A 17,878-nucleotide genomic window follows, 5' to 3' on the forward strand; every position below is an offset into this window, starting at 1 on the left:
TGCGATTCTGCTTGGCGAAGAGTCGCGCTCGTATCGGCAATCGCGTGCAGCCTAGCTAGTATTGCCAAAAAGGTGAAGGAGCAGCTGCAGAATAGGGTTAGGCGGTAGAGAGAAGTGGAAGCGACGTCTGCGACTGCCGAATGCACAGAAACGACACCCTGCTATCACTGGAGGGTCTGGGCAGGCTGTTTGTTACTACGGTCGTGATTGCGATAGAACAATGCCGGCTCTTGCACAGCTGGAGGACTCGAGAAAATGTCCCGTCACGAAGGCGGTTGTACGATCTCGTCAATATCAAGGCTATAGGTACGGTATGGTGAGTCGGGGTCGGTCGCAAGTGCGTAAATCGATTGTCGCTGGAGGAGGTGCCTAAGCAGTAACAACGCCGATTGCCAGCTGACAGGCTTAAGTCACGATACAACAGCAGCAGTGGGATCTTGTCGGTGAAGGGCAATTCGATTGGATGTTGCACGTCGGCCGCAGCAGCGACTGGATCTCGCGTCGCTGCAAAAGTAGGAAGATTGTGGACCTGGAGCCGTCGAGGTCTGTATCAGAACGTGGGAGTGGGATCCAGCGCAACTCAACTTGTGCAAGTCACAGCAGTCTCCCTCCAAACGAGTGTCCTTTGAGCCAGAACCGGGTGCGATCGATAACCAGGCCTCCTGCACTTCTCACAGGGACGATTGGCGGCAAGGGTCTATAGATATGTAGGAAATGAGGAGAATGGGGCATGGCAGGATATCATTTCCAGTGCATCTGTGCAAAGCTTCGCGCCATGGTTATCAGAATTGAACCTTGGGTCTTGATCCGATGTCTCTGATGCAGTTGAGGTAGGCAGTGCGCCCGCCTGCCAGCGTTACAGAGTGCCGAAGCTGATTCAGCGACAGGGGTGCTTTCGGGCGGCACTGGATTGGTTGGTGACCTCACTTGCTCACTTGCTCACTCACTCACTACGACACTACGCTAACCCTGCACCTACCAATCCAACAGAACCCCCAGCATGTTTCACAGGGCGGCTCCAAATGCACCAGGCAAGCAGGCTCCCTCCAGGAATCAGGAGTCATGAGTGCTGTCAATCCAAGTGCATGTGGTCGCTCACCAATAGTGATGGTATTTATAGGGCATTTGGATGGACCTGATACTCAGAGGGTAGGCCGTCCATCTACAATAGAAGCCAAGTACATCTTATGCCGCGGACCATCATTAGTTATCCCATGCCAGCAAGCTCCAGCTACCATGAACCAACAGTCTAATAAATCCCCAAGCCCAAGACATAGTAGGTAGAATATATGTTAGGCTCATTTCACTATTGTCAGGTATATGTCCTGGGCATTCTAGTCACAATGGTTCATCCAGATAATATAGAACTTATTTTCCTTGTGATTATCATCTGTTCTACAGCGACGTTGAAGTTGTTGGTGCCCTCTTCACATTCATAATGCCAACGAGCCGGCCACTTATATGAGAGCTTGCCAATGGATCATGCCACCTCAGTATCACAAGTGTACCAATACATATGTACCATCGCTCCTCGGCCAAGGTAACCGGCATCAGTCCTAGCATGTAGGCCAATGTTGGTAAGAGGAAGTGCATGCTCTGATCGGGCTCAGCAAAGGGTGAAGTGAGGTGAACTGATAACCTTCCGGATATGTGTAGCAGTGCACTTCGAGACGACGAGGCAATTGTGGAAACGACATCGCCACTTATCTTTCTCTGGAGGCATTAGGGATACTTATTGACAATGGAGAGATATGGAGGTCCGGGTGTGGAGGAAGAAGTCGTACGACCTCGAAGTCAAGCTCCAGATCCAGATCAATATTGATAACAGGCTTGGCTTTAATAGAGGCTCTTTGAGACCCTTATTTTCGCTCTGCGTGACCAACCCCGCAATTGAATGGTTGGGTTGGTTGGTTCTCCGAATAGGTACAGCATTGCTTACACCAGAACTTATTACACACACACACGGTCAGTTGCTACGTGCCTCAGGGGATCGATCGTCTTTGGATTCTGCCAGATTCGTAAGTGCATACTTAAAGAGTCGTCCGAAGTGCGCTGGGCTGGGGAAAGTCCCGGCTGTATCAGGTTTTCTACTACTAACAAAGTGCCCGTATGCCATCGCCTATCAAGCAGTATTCCGTTCTGGCATGGACTGATAAGCTCAATACCAACCCTGGTAGAGGTCAAGAGTCAATGGCAAGACAACCCCAGTCCTAGTCGGTGGGAGAGCCGAGTGGGGTCGGCCGTGCAGCATGAACCATCACCAGCTCTCAAGTCCGAAGGGGGTAATCGGCGTCCTCCGCGTATCGAGTGGTTTTCTGTGCTCACTTTCCTCAAGATCGACTCTGTCTGTAAGCCATTTGCCCGCAGCAGGGAAGGAAAAAAGAGGGAACCTCCATGTTTAGCAGGCAAGTAGTCCTACCTTTCGGCAACTAGCGGTTAGCCGCTGCTCGTGGCGTCCTCCGATGCTCACTTCGCATGGGGAAACATATACTCGTATCAAGATATAAAACATTGCGCTGCCCTCCATCCGTCTGAACATGCTCGTTAGCCCATCACATATTACATACAGACATCAGTAGCATCCGCATTTGTCATTCCTTTGCACCAGCTGTAGAGTACTGAGTTCTTTGTTGTCGTCGCCACCGCTCGCTATCCGGAGATACCCGGCAAGCTTGACCATCGCACTTGCTTCACACGAGGTTAATACTTACATTTGGCCCGTTGCTGCTGCCGCCGCCGAGTGCGCAACTTCTAGAAGTAGTCTTTTGAGATAAAGAGCATCTACCTCTTCTTGTTTTGCAAACTTCCTCAGTCTTCTTGCAGGGAATCATCAACACGCAGAAACCAGAAATGGCTCGTCTAGATTCCGCAAGCTACGGCAAGGACAACGTCCGGGTGTTCAAGCGCGAGCGCGACCCCGCGACGGGCGTCGAGACGCCCTCGGAGCTGCTGGTGTGCTGCCTGCTGGAGGGCGACATTGACGTCTCGTACACGCGGGCGGACAACGGGCCCGTGGTGGCGACGGACTCGATGAAGAACACCATCTACATCAAGGCCAAGGAGTTCCCCGTCAACCCGCCCGAGCTGTTCGCCGCCAAGCTGGGCCAGCACTTCCTCGACACGTACCCGCATATGACGGCGGCCAACATCGACATCGTCAAGTACCGCTGGACGCGCATGCAGGTCGACGGCAAGCCGCACCCGCACTCCTTCTACCGCGACGGCAACGACACCCGCAACGTGCACGCCCGTGTCTCCCGCGCGGATGGCGTCGAGATCCGCAGCAGTATTGCGGGCTTGCTGGTGCTCAAGAGCACCGGTTCCATGTTCCACAGCTTCGTGCGTGACGAGTTCACCACGCTGCCCGAGACCTGGGACCGCATCCTGTCGACCGAGGTCGACGCCGCCTGGAAGTGGAAGAAGTTTGCCAGCGTCAAGGACGTCGAGGACAAGCTGGCCGTCTTCGACAAGGCCTACGACGACGCTCGTAACATCACCTTCAAGACTTTCGCCGAGGAGAACAGCCCCAGCGTCCAGAATACCATGTACGTCATGTGCGAGAAGATCTTGGAGGTTGCCCCTGAGACGGAGTCGGCTTCCTATTCGTTGCCGAACAAACACTACTTCGAGATCGGTAAGTTTAACAGTGATGATTCTGCGCTCTTTTCGTTAAAGGCGTGATAAGAAATATCTGCTAACCACCACATTAGATCTGTCGTGGCACAAGGGAGTCAAGAATACCGGCAAGGACGCCGAAGTCTACGCTCCCCAATCAGGACCAAATGGTCTGATCAAGTGCGAAGTCACTCGTGATTAAGATGTACAGATACCTTTCCCCATTCATCATGACCTGCTATGCGACCTTGCTATACCGCGGTGTTAGGTGGCTAGGCGATAATCAGATAGGTCAGATATGTCCATTCGGAGTTTTACGACATTACGTCTCAAGTCTACAATACCTGTCAGCCCCTCAGATTATTTGAATAGATTGTTAGTTAAAGGGAATACAACGGCGATGCCACCGCTAAGGAAGAAGAAATGAAGTTTTGCTGCTCGTGCTCCAAGGCCAGTCTATAGGATGGTGTGGCAGGGTTTGTCACACCTTCGACGTAGAAAAACACCGGAAACCCAGTGAGGGTATTGATTTCATAACTCTATTGCCATCGAGTCAAGTTACTCCTATCAATGAAAATATCGAGACTCGAGATGTGGTGGATATATCATTTGGAACAAGACGAGAAAACCAGCCTACATTATACATGACGTCTAGATGCTATGAGCCCCTGGTCGAAGATCAGAAATACAAACTAGGGTCATCTAGCTACGTTTTGAGATCATAGTTGTGGCCTCGTTGAAGCTCTTTTTACCTGGAGTCCGGCAATATAAATACCACTTAAAATAACGAGGGCACACGATAACATACGGCAACAGATACGTTCTGGCTTGCAAAGCACTGGCGGTCTGCTAGATAATATCAAATACGCCGTTCTTGATAAACTGGCTAAACATTTCTTGGTATCAGTATGCAGCTAATTAGAAATATATCAAGCCGACATCGAAAGGACATCGTTATGCTTTCAGCCCAGATGAAAATGCTTCAGGACCATGAGGGATATAGCAATTGAGAGAATCGATAAGAAAACGAGGGCAACTCTTCCCCTAATGTCATTGCCAGACTGGTAGTCAATGTACACCAAACGTGTTGAGGAGCACCATGATAATAGACGAGCTCTCAAGGTATATAACTCCAACTCCGGGGAGTACGACGGCCTGCGCAAGGATGGTGACTTTACTCGTTATTTTTTGTTATTACAAGCTCTCGAGTAATGTTCTTTTGCAGCAGTCGTACTGCGTACCAACTCATGAAAATACAGTATATATGTACAAGCCAAGTCGTTTCTCATTGGGACCCAGCCTTAACTCTTCAGCTCGAGATCCAGGAGGTCCTCACTATGGTCTCCCTGGAAACCTCCTCAGCACAACCCCTTTTGTTCATCATCATTTCCTTCCAAGCATACCCGCTCCTCATATCCTCTGGGAGTCCGATTCCCGAATCGCCTTGGCCACCTCCTGCCAGCCCTCCTGGCCGACCGGAACACCGCCGAAGCGCATGAGGTTGCTCTTGTAGGGGTGCGCGGCGCCCTCGAAGGCCTTGAGGCGGGCGAGGCGCTTATCGCGGAGACGGTTCTTGGGGAGCATGCCGCTGACGGCCTTGCGGAGGACCTCGGCGCCGCCGTACTTGGCCATGAGCACGTCCATGGTGACGCTCTTGAGCGAGCCCGGCTTCGTCGAGTGGCGGTAGTACGTCTTCTGGTACTTCTTGCGGCCCGTGACGTGCAGCGCCGCGCAGTCGGTCACCACCACGTAGTCGCCGCAGTCCGTCGAGGGGTCCCATGTCGGCTTGTGCTTGCCCATCAGGATCGTCGCGATGCGCGAGGCCAGCCGGCCCAGCGCGGGGGGCGTCACGCCCGGCTGTGTCGACAGGGTTGGGTGCGGCGCCGAGGCGGAGACATGGTGCCAGACGCGAGAGTAGGAGAGCTTGGTCTATTCAATTACCACCCGTTAGTATCAGTATCCAGTACCCCGAAGAGCCGGGTTCTATGTGGGTTTTGGAGGAAAGGTACTACTAACCAGCCCGATTGTTTGCGACATGATTGCTGGTCTGAGGGAGCTTCCCCCTCGCTCAGTCTAGCTTTCCCAATGCTATAGATGCTGAGGAATTGGCGATTGAGAGACCTTGGCAATCTCTACTCGCAGCAGAAGGGAGGGCGTCAATGGCGTTGCGTACGTATCGACTTGTCGTGATATCGGGCCCTTAACCCAGAATGTCGACCAGCTCCAATCAAAATTTCGATGTTTGGTACAGATCACGTGTCAATCAATTGAAAGCAGCAGAAGTCGGGGGTCGGCCAGTCGGCTTCAAGTGGGCTCCGCTCCGGGGGTTGTTGGAAAGTCAAAAGTCACTTGTAACTTGGCTGTGTGTGAGGATTTGATCAGTTGAATGTGACTTCATCAGATGCACTCGGCAGCAACTTCCTATACGATGCGATGCCTTCAACACCCGCTCGAAGCTCACTGATTTGCAAAGACCATCATCACGTTACCTATTTCGAGACTCTACGTATTGTCGTCTTGACGCCGAAACAATTGCAATCATTGTTGGATCAAAATTCAGGCATAGGGAAGAAATACGCTCCTGATTTCAAAGCAGTCCCTTTATTAGTCAGTGGCGGTAGCCAATCCGGCTTCGTCGATTTGGCCCCAGGTAAATCGTGATACTTATTCGGAGCTCTGTTTCTACTGCGCTCGGTTCCCTTCTACCGTGATATGCCCAATGTTCATCAAACATCTCCGCAATATTACTTTCCGCTCCGTAGCTACCGCGACCGGCTCCGCGTCTTTCGTCTTCTTTACTGCATCGTATTTCCACAACGTCCACCGTGAACACAACCAGCTACATCGCCATAAGCTATCGAATCCGCCCGCGGTACCCCGCCAATCACAGCAATCCGATCTCAAAATGACCGCCGCCAACCAGAAAGTGAAGGCGCCTTTCCAGGTGCGTATACTTGCCTTGCCTCCTTCCACTTTATTCAAATCCCGTCGTCCGGACTTTAGGCTTCTACTTGTTTGTTATGCAACAGCAAACAGGTGGGAGAGGACCCTAGATTCTTACACATCAGGACGAATGGGAGAGAAAAAAGTGAAAATGGTCGGTGTTCAGGCTGTAGCTTGTGCTTAAAGCTGATGAAACTCGAAACGTTCAGACCCTCTTCAACGTCCACATGACATGTGACCACTGCATCAAGGCCGTTTCAGACTCGTTGTACAGCCTTGACGGAGTTACGAAAGTTGATGCAGACCTCAAGGATCAGCTAGTAACCGTTGAAGGGACTGGTAAGATCGCCCATCGCTGATGTCACCAATCACCTCGCACACACCACCCGCGCTCTCGTCCCGCTTTCGGATGACAGCGACGGGCTTGCAGAGGAAGGATTCTTGGTCAGTCGCTAATCGACATATCTCAAACCGCAGCTGCGCCATCGGCCATTGTGAGTGCTATCGAAGCCACAGGTCGGGATGCCATATTGAGAGGATCTGGCGCCCCAAACAGTAGGTGCATGGAACGGTTCTTTTCTCCCAACACAACACGCCATATCCCGAAAGGCTTGTCCAAGGGATAAGGGTTCTGCCTCGGATCCCTTCCGCGTTCTTTTCTTGCTTCGGACGGTTGGGGATCTCCACGAGGATCGACTGTGTTGCAGTTTGCTGACTTGCGACTCCTCGTTCCATCGAAATTTGTAGGCTCAGCCGTTTGCATTCTCGAAACATTCCACGAGGACGGGAAGGATGAGGTAACGCCAGACGACGGCAAACGGAGGGAAGTTAGGGGTCTTGCGCGCATGGTGCAAGTCTCCCCGGATACGACCTTGGTCGATCTCACATTACATGGAGTCGATGCGGGCAAATACACAGCTACCATCCGTGCATATGGCGACTTGAGTGACGGTGCAGCAACCACAGGACCTATTTGGGCCGGAGGTAGCGGAACCACTCAGCCTAGGGGCCTACTTGGGTCTCTCGAGATTGGAAAGGACGGAAAGGGCGCCGTCTTCCTAGATCACCCCTTCCAAGTTTGGGAAGTTATTGGTCATTCCATGGTGGTTTCTCGTCAAGATGCTAGCGAGGGTCTACAAAACGACGAGAATACCGTCGTCGGAGTCATTGCAAGAAGTGCGGGCATGTGGGAAAATCTGAAGCAGGTTTGCTCTTGCTCCGGGAAGACCCTCTGGGAAGAGAGAGTAGACGGAGTCGCCAAGGGCATGATCTAAGCACAGTCGTGACATGCCAGAGAACGACAGCTACGCAATCTGCCTGGACTGCTAGATGAGACCCCATCAACAGAATAGGACGAATAAAGCCACCAATCATCAAGTGGATATGGGTTAAACACAAATTGATTATCATTGTGTCATGGGGTCTTCACATGCCAGCTGGCCTCTGCTCCCGAATCTGGAGTTCTGGCATTGCATCAGCTCCAGAGCGTGACCATCCCGTCGGGCACCATCGGTGTACGGGGAAGGAGAGAGACCGAGTCATCCGACAACGTGGGCGTTATCCCACCTCCTGCGGCGGTACCTGTCATGTCAGCTTGGCGGAAATTTTCGGGTTCAGAGACGGACCAATTCGAGTCCTTTAAATGACGGCTGGAGGGGACCGTTGATCGTAGGGGTTGCGCGATATCGTCTGATACTTGTAGCGGTATCGAACGAGGTAAGCTTAATCTTTATATCTCGAACAGCCGTCTTCAGGGCCCGACAGCTTGGCTCTGTCCTCCGGGTGGTTCGATGTTCTCGCGGGGAATCGAACCACCGTCAGAATCAGGCCACTTGCCATGTGGTGAATGGGATGTTCGAGGGTGTGCATGCTAGACAGAAGCTTGGCTGGGAGCAAGGCGCTGCGGCCGGCAGTGCTGAGCCAAAAGCAAGCAATTGGGCCAGGTTCAAGGGGGCTACCCTTACCTTGGCGTCGGCTGGGAACCGGCGGCACCCCCGTAGGTATAATGAGCAAGGTACGGCCTCTTGAAGCTGAGCTGCCCAAGAGTCTTGGGAGTTGTGATCTGGACAGTCTAGAAGTGGCCCGGCAACCAAACAAAAGAGAGCATCTCTGGTCCCGCGGGCGCGAGAGCTGTGCGGTTTGACGCAAGCTGGCACAGAGATCTGCTGCAATCGGAAACATGTTCGAGGAACGACATCTCGAGCGGCTTTTGCACACACGATCTCCAACGTGATCTGCAGATAGTGTTTATCCAGTTTTAGGCCTCACTACATATGGACAATGGAGTGGCCTAGCTGGGCCGGGCGCACCGGTCAGGACTTGTCCCTGTCGTCGACTTTCCTAAAAGCTTATCCTCCGAGCCTATCTTTCCCCTTCTTTTCACACACTGCCAAGAACAGGACCGTGAGCAGCACTATTTGCTCCATGTCTCCTTTGCCGAGCCAACGGTCGTCAATGTCCCAAGAGGGCAAGAGTACGGAAAATCAATCAGGTACGGGAAAAAAAGGTGCAAGGGAAAAGGGAAAAAAGGAGGGTCCCCAGGAAACCCCACTTAGTGGTAACCGGATGCGGCTCGGAAGCCAAGTGACAGATTCAAACATGAGACGAGGGCGATGCCAAGTTGCTAACGCCTGGTTGTTCTCTCCCTTCATTCTTTGGCACTGTACACGTCGTTGCTTGGTTTGCGAGAGGCATAATTGCCATTTTGTTTGCGTCTGAAGACTGCTGTCAGATATGATATTTTGACGATGGACTAGTTGGTTATGTGAAAGGTCTCCTGAAATCCCCTAGAGTCCTTTCCGACGCCGCTGGTGCAGGGTCGCGCCATGGTGGCAGATCCTTCGGTAGGCTTGCAGGATCTCACTACCGACAGGAACGTGTAACGTTAGCTCTTGATCCCCTGGCCCAGTCAGCCCAGTCAGCCCAGTCAGTATTGGACTGCCGCCTGCTTGGTGCGGACGGGCTGATGCGTTCTTGTTCATGTAGTTTCAATCGCTCAAAACATAGGCGGCACCGCGGCATCGCGGCAAGCGGAAGGATTGATCGTCGTGTCTACCTACAATAAAGAGCATCGCTAGGAAGGGGAGGGTTCTCCAGGGCTCAGCCCGTTTGGGTGAGTATTATTGGTACAACATCGTCTTAGGATTCTTCGGCGGCTCCCTGTGGCGGTTCAAACTTGAAGCGCTGTGCTTTTTGCCAACATGGTTGCATCAATGCAGTGCAAGCTACAAAGCCCTGCTGGTCGTCGTCAGGGCCAACCTAGAGCCCTGGTGCGGACGAATCAGAAGTGTCAAATATTGCTCGGAAATAACTTAAAGTGATAGATCTCGGGAGGATCAAAAAGTCGATACCGTCTCCACTTTAACCTTCTAGAATCAGCAAGCACTCTATATGAGGTTGCGGACTGGGGGATGGACACATGAAGGCTCCTTCCGCTTCGAGGGCTCTGGCCAGCCAATATATTGCAGCTTTAAGCGATTTATGGTCTTGGAGAAGTGTCTCCAGCTTTCCCAACGGTCCCAGAATCAGTGTACACTCGTGATGGATTTCACACTCCCACGTTCTGGGCATGCGTTCGTGCTATGTGATAGCATTGCCTCTAATGCAGGCATCTCCCATGCACATCCTTAAATCTATACTATGTTTCACGAATATTGACAGGCCGTTCCTGCCGTATAGGGAATACGCTCAGAGCCGAGCCCTAGGATGAGCAGAGCATCAGCCTCTGCCAGCGTGTAAAACAGTCGGTACATACAAGCAAGGAAGCGACGCATTGCCAACTTATACAAGGGCTCCTGGCCGATTGGTGCTTGACCTTCGCGTGAGGTTCACACTAAGCAATGAAGTAGGCCGGGGATAGGGATACGGATATCTAGGTGTCTGAATCTGTCTATATCTTACATCAGCGAGTCACGTACATGTCCACTTTCTACCGTCTGCACGTGCGTATTACTCGCTTAGGTATGGAACGTCTTGACGGAACGGAATTAGAGTTGCTGCACAGGAAACAGCTCGACGCTCGGCTGAGCCTGCACATTCCAACTTCCATGTAATGTTTTGGCAGGCTGGACGGGACTCGGCATCCAACATGGAGAGGTCCTGGGTTACGTGCTTCGGTGGAGTTGGAAGCTGAAATCTACTACTACGGGGTCTCAATGGGACTTGGCCCATCGATATAGCGGCGCCCTATGTATCAGAACTCATTGCCGGTTACAGTAGCTACATCCTTACCTACCAACTGCAAGCTCTGGGACTAGGTACTGCAAGTATCAGCATGTGCCATGTCTAAAAGCTATACATAGCATAGCCTCTCGAGGTGATTTATTCAGTAGGTAATCAAGACGCACGTGAATGACTCGGCGGTGATGGCATATAGCGACGCAGTCTATTGGATTTTCTTGAGCGCGTATCTATTCGCTGACAGACTCCCAAGTCAGACTTCCGGGCAGGTCACAATTAGGGCCAATGGAATTCGGGGTTTCGACGGCTTGGCAATGCTGCTAAAATGAAATACAAGCAAGGCACGCTGCAAGGGCATCGGTTGATAGGCCATCAATTGAGTTTCCCCCGGTCGCACAGCATAAGAACCCAGAATCCAGAGAACAGCAAGAAAAGAGTAAATGGCTTTTAGGTAAAAGACATGTACAACACGCTATCCCAACCTGTCCGCCAACATGGCTTAGGATAGGATACCGGTTTCCTGCTTGCCAAAAACGCTCTTGACAATTGCTGTACCAGGCCTGACATGGGGCGACAGGCTCGATACGCGCCCTTGGAACGGCTGGTGTCAAGGAGGCACGGCACCGTTTTCTAGCCCGTAGAACCAATCAAGGCCTAGTTGGGTCACCTGGAACACTTGCTGCTTTACAACGGACAGGGCCTGGTCCACTGCTGTTCCGAATCCAGCGGGCTACAGGGATGCCACTGCTCGCTCCCGCATTGGCTATTTTGTGGAGAGGTCGTGCAAGTGGCAGGTCCTCCAGGTCAGTTGCCATCGAACCCAGGCCTGCCAGGCACAGCGCGCGCGAGGTAAGGCGAGGACTGACAGACAGGCGACTCGGCGGCGACTCGAAGCGCTGCCCGTTGGCCCATCTCCGAGAAGGATTCGGTATATTCCAGCCAGCCCAAGCAGCCTCATCATGGGAATTACAGGACATAAGCATGGCATTATTTATTACATCATGTCATCTGAAATGACCCGATCGGCCACAGCAAACACACCAACCTCGAAAGTTTATCGCATTGGCCATGACTAGCAAAGGCGGCTCTTTTCCTCCTTTGGTGGCTGTGGTGGTTTGGAGTAGAGAGAGCTCTCGACCACAGATGGCCGCCCAGTGGTCACTTTCTGCTACGGCGGTACTGGGCAATTAGCCACTCAGCTGTAGGTGTTAAACGCACATACTTGTGACATGAGAGACTTGGCATCATCACTTGCTGTAGAGATGAGATTGCAGAAATCCCAGTTGCCCCCAGGCCTGGAGGTGTCCGATCGCTCAACAACACACGATATAGTTCTTCAGGTAACCACCGGTCATCGGTCGTTGTCTGTTCCGAATTCGAAAAGGGTTGGGATACTAATATAGCAAAACGCAGCCTTTGGGCTTGTCGTCGTTGACATGTTTTAGCCCCGGGAATATATACTCGTCACTAAGTGAGAGAAAAGGAAAGAAAAGAACGAGGCTTCCGGTTTCCGACAAGAATTGTTAGACCGTCGTCACCATAAGCGCCAGCAAACTGGAAGACTGCAACTACAAGTACATCCACTATCCACGATCACACACACACAACACGCCAGCAACCCACACCGACACCGACATCCCCCCAAGTCTGCATTCTCCCACAACCCAAAGCAACCGGCCGTGTGTGCCCTGGCATACCTTATTTCCATCACTGCAGATTCCATCAATGTTCCCCAGGTACGTAAGCTTGCATGGCATGTATGTTTTGTAGACACACACACGGCTCTACTGGTTGCCTGAGAATCACGACACTGGAGCCCATCGGGGAGAAACCAAACCCCCTTACCCCCTGTTCTCCTCTTTGTGCGGCGCACGCACAGGCATCCTGATGGTTTGGACCGCAGGGAAGACCACCGACTCCAAACTCGGTCCCCACTTCACTTACAACGGACCGTTGATCCCAGGCAAAAGGCGTTGAGCGCATACTGCTGCATGATATACCCAGCAACCCTCGCAAGCGGTATCCCAGAATTCACCATTCTTTTCCCATCTGGAGCTTCTTGGCATTGACCTGCCATTCGAGCATTCCCTCTCCCTCTCCCATCGAGTCCCATATCCTGCCCGACTCAGCCACCCTCAAAGTCCCCCGTACGCGCTGGCCTCGCTGCTTGGATTGAATCCATCCACTCCTTCCTGCAACCCATCCTACTTAACTTTTTGCATCCCCCTACTTGCCTATATTTCTCCAGTCTGACTAAACTTCGAGGAAATAGCAGTAGCACCTCTCCGCAAAGTCGCTATCCGGTCGACTCACCCTAATCCAGTCAGTCATTTCCGGTACACATTGGGGACAAAAAGAAAAGACCGATCAGCTGTATAATCCTCCTGTCGCCACCGGGAATCTCTCAGCACTCCTAGCCGCCCAGAGCCTGGCAAATCAGCTGCACCACAACACACACACAACACAGCTGTGTTTGCTCGTGGGCCATTGTGCATGTGTACCTGCGCAGCGTAGCGACGAAGTAATCACTCCCGCCAACAGACCCAGACCCAGCCAACCAACACCAGTTCGGCGCGCTTATCCGCACCAACAACCCAAGAATCCGAGACCGATCTTGACGGGCAGCAAATCCGAGACGCAGGCACGGAAAGGAAGCAACAAGATTTCCCGTCGAAGCCTCACGCGAGTTTCGACTACTAATAATTACCCAAGAAAACCCGCGTGAACCACTCCCTGGATTGCTTTAATCCGAGTCACCCGACCAGGACCAATTAGTGAGCCAAGGCTGAGCGAGCGGGGAGCTAGCTACACCTGAGCACACACAGGCTAGCCATCTTAGAGCGAGCAAGCTGGGCCGATTCCTTTAAAAAAAGGGCCATATCCCCCCAGCGCCGATTGGAACCCCTCCCCCTAACCGCCACTGCAATCGCCCAATCGCCTAATCGACCCCACTGGCCGCATTAGAATTTGGTTCCGGAAATCAGAGACAGACAGGCGGGTTTCAAAACGGGCAGACAGTCGCAGAGCGGCTTCTTGCCTTCACGGCCTCCAGAAAACGCTTTTCATCTTTTTGAATTGCACTTCTCAAAGACAAATTCGCCATGTCGTTGAAACAGGTATGCATGCCCACTCCGCCCGATTTATCTGCCTGCCATGAATCAATCAACCCGTAGCGCTTCAATTCCAATTGAGGTACATGAGCTTCAAGTTGCTGACACTCTGCCCCCAGGAAATCGAGACATGGGTTGCGGCCCTCGGCCGTTACGACAACAATGAATTCGACGAAGCGCTGAAGGAGTTCGACAGCATCGCCGATACCTCCAAGATTCTCTTCAATATGGGTGTCATTCATGCTACCCTGGGTGAGCACGAGAAAGCTGTAAGTGAATCGAAGCCACTATAAGTGAACGAGAACCTACAGTTACTAATCAATCCGAACTAGGTCGAGTGCTATCAACGAGCCATCCGCCTGGATCAATACCTCGCCGTGGCTTACTTCCAGCAGGGTGTCTCCAACTTTCTACTAGGTGACTTTGAGGAGGCGCTGGCGAACTTCAACGACACATTACTATACCTCCGAGGCAACACAATGATCGACTATGCTCAACTGGGTCTTCTTTTCAAGCTGTATTCTTGCGAGGTCCTGTTCAACAGAGGTCTATGCTACATCTACCTGCAACAAAAGGACGCTGGTCTGCAAGATCTGCAGTACGCAGTGAAGGAGAAGGTTGTTGAAGATCACAACGTCATTGATGAGGCTATTCGCGAAGAAGCAGAGGTTTGCAGCCCTTTGAATGACATCCCTTCGACCACTGGTACTAATTACTGTATAGGGATATACCGTCTTTTCAATCCCGGTGGGAGTTGTCTACAGGCCTAACGATGCAAAGGTGCGAAACTTGAAGACCAAGGATTATCTGGGCAAGGCTCGTTTGGTTGCGGCTTCGGACCGTGCCAACGCCTTCACTGGCTTCGCTGGATCCGAGATCAAGAACGCTGGCAAGGCTAGCGTGAAGGACGACCGCCCATCCGACAACATCTCCTTCGCCGCCACAAACCTCGTGAAGCCTGGTCTACAGAGCCGTATGCCAGTTCCTCCTGGTGGAGGTGGTGGTGGTGGTGGCGCCGGCGGAGCCAAATTCCCGCCTACTCCTCCGCCCGAGAACGACAAGCCAGCCCCCATGAGCCGTGGTGCTTCTGTCAGGAATGGGCCTAAGCCCATGCCACTCCGGGTCAACACAGACCAATCCAGGAACAACAGCTACACAAGGGCCTCGCCTCAAGAGGAGCGCCGAGGACCGTCACGTGCACCTTCTCGTGCAGCATCCATGTCCACGAGGTCACCACCGAACCGAGGTTATTCCCAGAGAGATACGAGGAGTCGTATGACACGGGATGATGATGGATACCCTGACGATGTTTACGACATGTACGATGGCGGAGGTGATCCGAGAAGCAGTACTTCCACTCGTCGCCGAAACAATCGATATGATGATGAGCCTGAGGCCAGCGATTACGATTCATTTGACGAGGGTGACTTTGAGATGATTCCCCAACGGAGGCCGACAAACTCCATGTCGGGATCATCTCGCGGTGGCTCGAGGAGACCGGACATTCGCAAGATCCGTATCAAGGTACATTCCGAGGATGTTCGATACATCATGGTCGGTGCTGCTGTGGAATTTGCGGATCTACAAGACCGTATTCGTGAGAAGTTTGGTCTCCGCCGCCGTTTCAAGATCAGGGTCCGCGACGAGGACTCCTCAAATCCTTCCGACATGATCACTATGGGCGACCAGGACGATTTGGATATAGCCATGATGAGCGCCAAGTCGTTAGCACGGAAACAAAAGCAAGACGTTGGCAAGATGGAGGTGAGTTTTAATCAAGTTTGCTCGCTATACTACAACATACTAATTCGGCGGTGACAGATTTGGATTCAAGAGATTTAGACGTTTCCTATATGAGGATTATTTTTGGTTACATCTATCCCACTACGATACCCAGCAGCTACAACAAACAACCTCGACGCAACGAAGTAATGACGCACAGAAGCTACGGCTCGTCCTTTTATCATTTGGACGAGATATTCTGCTTGCCTTTTCACAACCTAGTATATTCCTTATTTATTTCTGTTTCTGGGATACAATCTGTATTCCATTTTGGGTACGCCTGCGCACTGTCGCTCGTCGTCCTATAATACTCGACGATACGAAACTTCAGCGATGTTTCAAACCCACGATACCATACGAATGCATAGCGGTGGAGGGCCCGGGGCTCGGGTGGCGTCCGTGAGCAAGCAACGCTGAGTCCGCGACCAGTAGCTCGCTCGCAACTGCCTGGCCCCCCTTTGTCATTTTACATCATTTCGCTTTACCTAGGCATCATACATGTTTATCGTTCCACAGCAGCATATTCCCCCATAGATCTGGAGATCGGCGAGCAATCACATATTTTCTCCCTCCTCGCAACTTGCTATTATCTCTTGAACTAGTAGCTTAACACACGCAACGTCGTTATCAATATGGAAGGTGTCTAGTTTTGCTGTGTCCTGTCTCGTTGCACGCGCCCTATTCTGCCATTGCTTATATCACTGCCGTCTGTCTTTTCTGTTCGGTTCACTATCATGGCGTCGCAAACATGGCATTATTATCTATCGCCATCTGAAAGCCAGCATCTATTGCTGGCCTGGAGATGTTCTTAGAACTACCAAAGAAGAACAGGAATGCCCTCAAAAAGACGAGATTAGGCATATCTACTACAACATACTTATTCAAGAGCTGGGCTGGTTTGCGAAAGGGGCGGCCAGGGGCGTTTTGGGTGAAAAGGATCTTTTGGCAAGAGTTTCTCTCTCCCTGATGGTTGGTTACACAGCTGCACTACCTAGGGCAGATATTTAATAAAAAGGGCGTGATGAGAGCGGGCGTCTCCAAGAAGAAAAGTATTGTTAGTGTGTGGAAATCTACATGTATCATTCCTGTTATGAGCAGCATATGCCCGTACCTAGATCACAGCCTTCCTCCATTGGAACCTCTATGTGGTGCCAACCCTCGGAAGGGCTGGTCCTACGTAAATGATAATGAATGAGCCCTGGTCGGCTAGCCTGGAGTGCTGGGAAACCTCGCTTGCAACGATGATATGTGACAATTATTGACAGAGAATCGGGATCTTCTGGGGATACGTATATCTCCCTTACGTTGGCATGTATGAAATGGACATGTGGAATAGTAGCAGCCCACAAAGACAACTCGACAGTGGATTATAACACTACCAGCACCAAGCCAGTAAAGCACAAATTCGGGGTGACGGCCAGACCGTCCACCCACACGACGATACGGTTCCTCTCCCCTTCCCCCTCTCCTCCTCTTGACTAGAACCCAGGAAACACAAACGGCTCGTCCAGCACCGCGCCCGAGCTGTCGGGCACGGCACCGAGGTACCGCGTGTGCAGCGTGTACAGCGCCGGGTCCGCCCGGATGGCGGCCTCGGCGGCCTCGGGCCGCAGCACGTCCTCGAGGTCCTGGCCGACGTCGAAGTACCGCCCCCGCAGCACGTGCCGGGCGAGCCCCGTCGCGAGCGCCACGCACGTCATGCCGTTCAGGTAGGGCGAGTCGTTGTAGGCGTCGACGCGCTGGGTTAGTTTGGTGGCGAGGGCGGGGTGGTTGGGGAGGGTGGTTTCGGCGTTTTTGTATTCTGGGAGGGTCGGGGTGAGTCATGTGCTCTGCCGGAACTTGGACGGGAAAGGGGAAAAAGAGAGGGGAAAGAAATAGGGATAAGGGAAGGGATAGGGATAGGGATAGGGATAGGGAAAAGGAAAACCCACTGTTCAGCGTCATCTCCGACTTGACGCCACCCGGGTGCAGCGCATACAGATGGATGTCCTCGAGCCCATCGATGTCGACCTCGGCCTGGACGCAGCCCGTGAGGTTTATGAGGGCGGCCTTGCTGGCGTGGTAGCTGGTGCTGAAGGGGATGTTGGAGAGCACGCCGGCTCGCGAGGTGATGTTCAGTACGCAGCCGGACCGCTGCGCGCGCATGCCTGGCATCAAAAGGCGCATTAGGTAGTACGGGCCGTACATGTTGACGGATAGGTCGTGGATGAAGGAGTCGGGAGACTGGACGTGCATCTGGTTTGTTGGTA

The 17,878-nt window shown here is 52.4% G+C and overlaps 5 protein-coding genes across 5 annotated transcripts; 3 read left to right on the forward strand and 2 right to left on the reverse strand.

Annotated features, from left to right (window-relative positions):
* Window positions 1-2,850: 2,850 nt before the first annotated feature.
* PG997_002437 (uricase) lies at window positions 2,851-3,817 on the forward strand (the record flags this gene model as incomplete). The annotated part of the gene is made up of 2 exons (XM_066806752.1): window positions 2,851-3,634; window positions 3,711-3,817. 2 exons carry the CDS (start codon window positions 2,851-2,853, stop codon window positions 3,815-3,817), a joined length of 891 nt encoding a protein of 296 aa, XP_066674048.1.
* Window positions 3,818-5,025: 1,208 nt separating this feature from the next.
* On the reverse strand, window positions 5,026-5,652 carry PG997_002438 (mitochondrial 54S ribosomal protein uL13m; the record flags this gene model as incomplete). Its single annotated transcript, XM_066806753.1, has 2 exons — window positions 5,026-5,544; window positions 5,632-5,652. 2 exons carry the CDS (start codon window positions 5,650-5,652, stop codon window positions 5,026-5,028), a joined length of 540 nt encoding a protein of 179 aa, XP_066674049.1.
* An 868-nt stretch (window positions 5,653-6,520) lies between these two features.
* PG997_002439 (superoxide dismutase 1 copper chaperone) lies at window positions 6,521-7,832 on the forward strand (the record flags this gene model as incomplete). The annotated part of the gene is made up of 4 exons (XM_066806754.1): window positions 6,521-6,559; window positions 6,768-6,897; window positions 7,036-7,113; window positions 7,306-7,832. The coding sequence occupies 4 exons, from the start codon at window positions 6,521-6,523 to the stop codon at window positions 7,830-7,832; spliced, it is 774 nt and encodes a 257-aa protein (XP_066674050.1).
* A 6,006-nt stretch (window positions 7,833-13,838) lies between these two features.
* PG997_002440 (NADPH oxidase regulator) lies at window positions 13,839-15,689 on the forward strand (the record flags this gene model as incomplete). Its single annotated transcript, XM_066806755.1, has 5 exons — window positions 13,839-13,853; window positions 13,967-14,116; window positions 14,180-14,515; window positions 14,571-15,611; window positions 15,669-15,689. The coding sequence occupies 5 exons, from the start codon at window positions 13,839-13,841 to the stop codon at window positions 15,687-15,689; spliced, it is 1,563 nt and encodes a 520-aa protein (XP_066674051.1).
* Window positions 15,690-17,107: 1,418 nt separating this feature from the next.
* On the reverse strand, window positions 17,108-17,864 carry PG997_002441 (uncharacterized protein; the record flags this gene model as incomplete). Its single annotated transcript, XM_066806756.1, has 2 exons — window positions 17,108-17,430; window positions 17,561-17,864. 2 exons carry the CDS (start codon window positions 17,862-17,864, stop codon window positions 17,108-17,110), a joined length of 627 nt encoding a protein of 208 aa, XP_066674052.1.
* Between the last annotated feature and the right edge of the window lie 14 nt (window positions 17,865-17,878).

Source organism: Apiospora hydei (genome assembly GCF_038363865.1).
Source record: "Apiospora hydei strain CBS 114990 chromosome Unknown utg000003l_segment0_segment0, whole genome shotgun sequence".
NCBI lineage: Eukaryota > Fungi > Ascomycota > Sordariomycetes > Amphisphaeriales > Apiosporaceae > Apiospora > Apiospora hydei.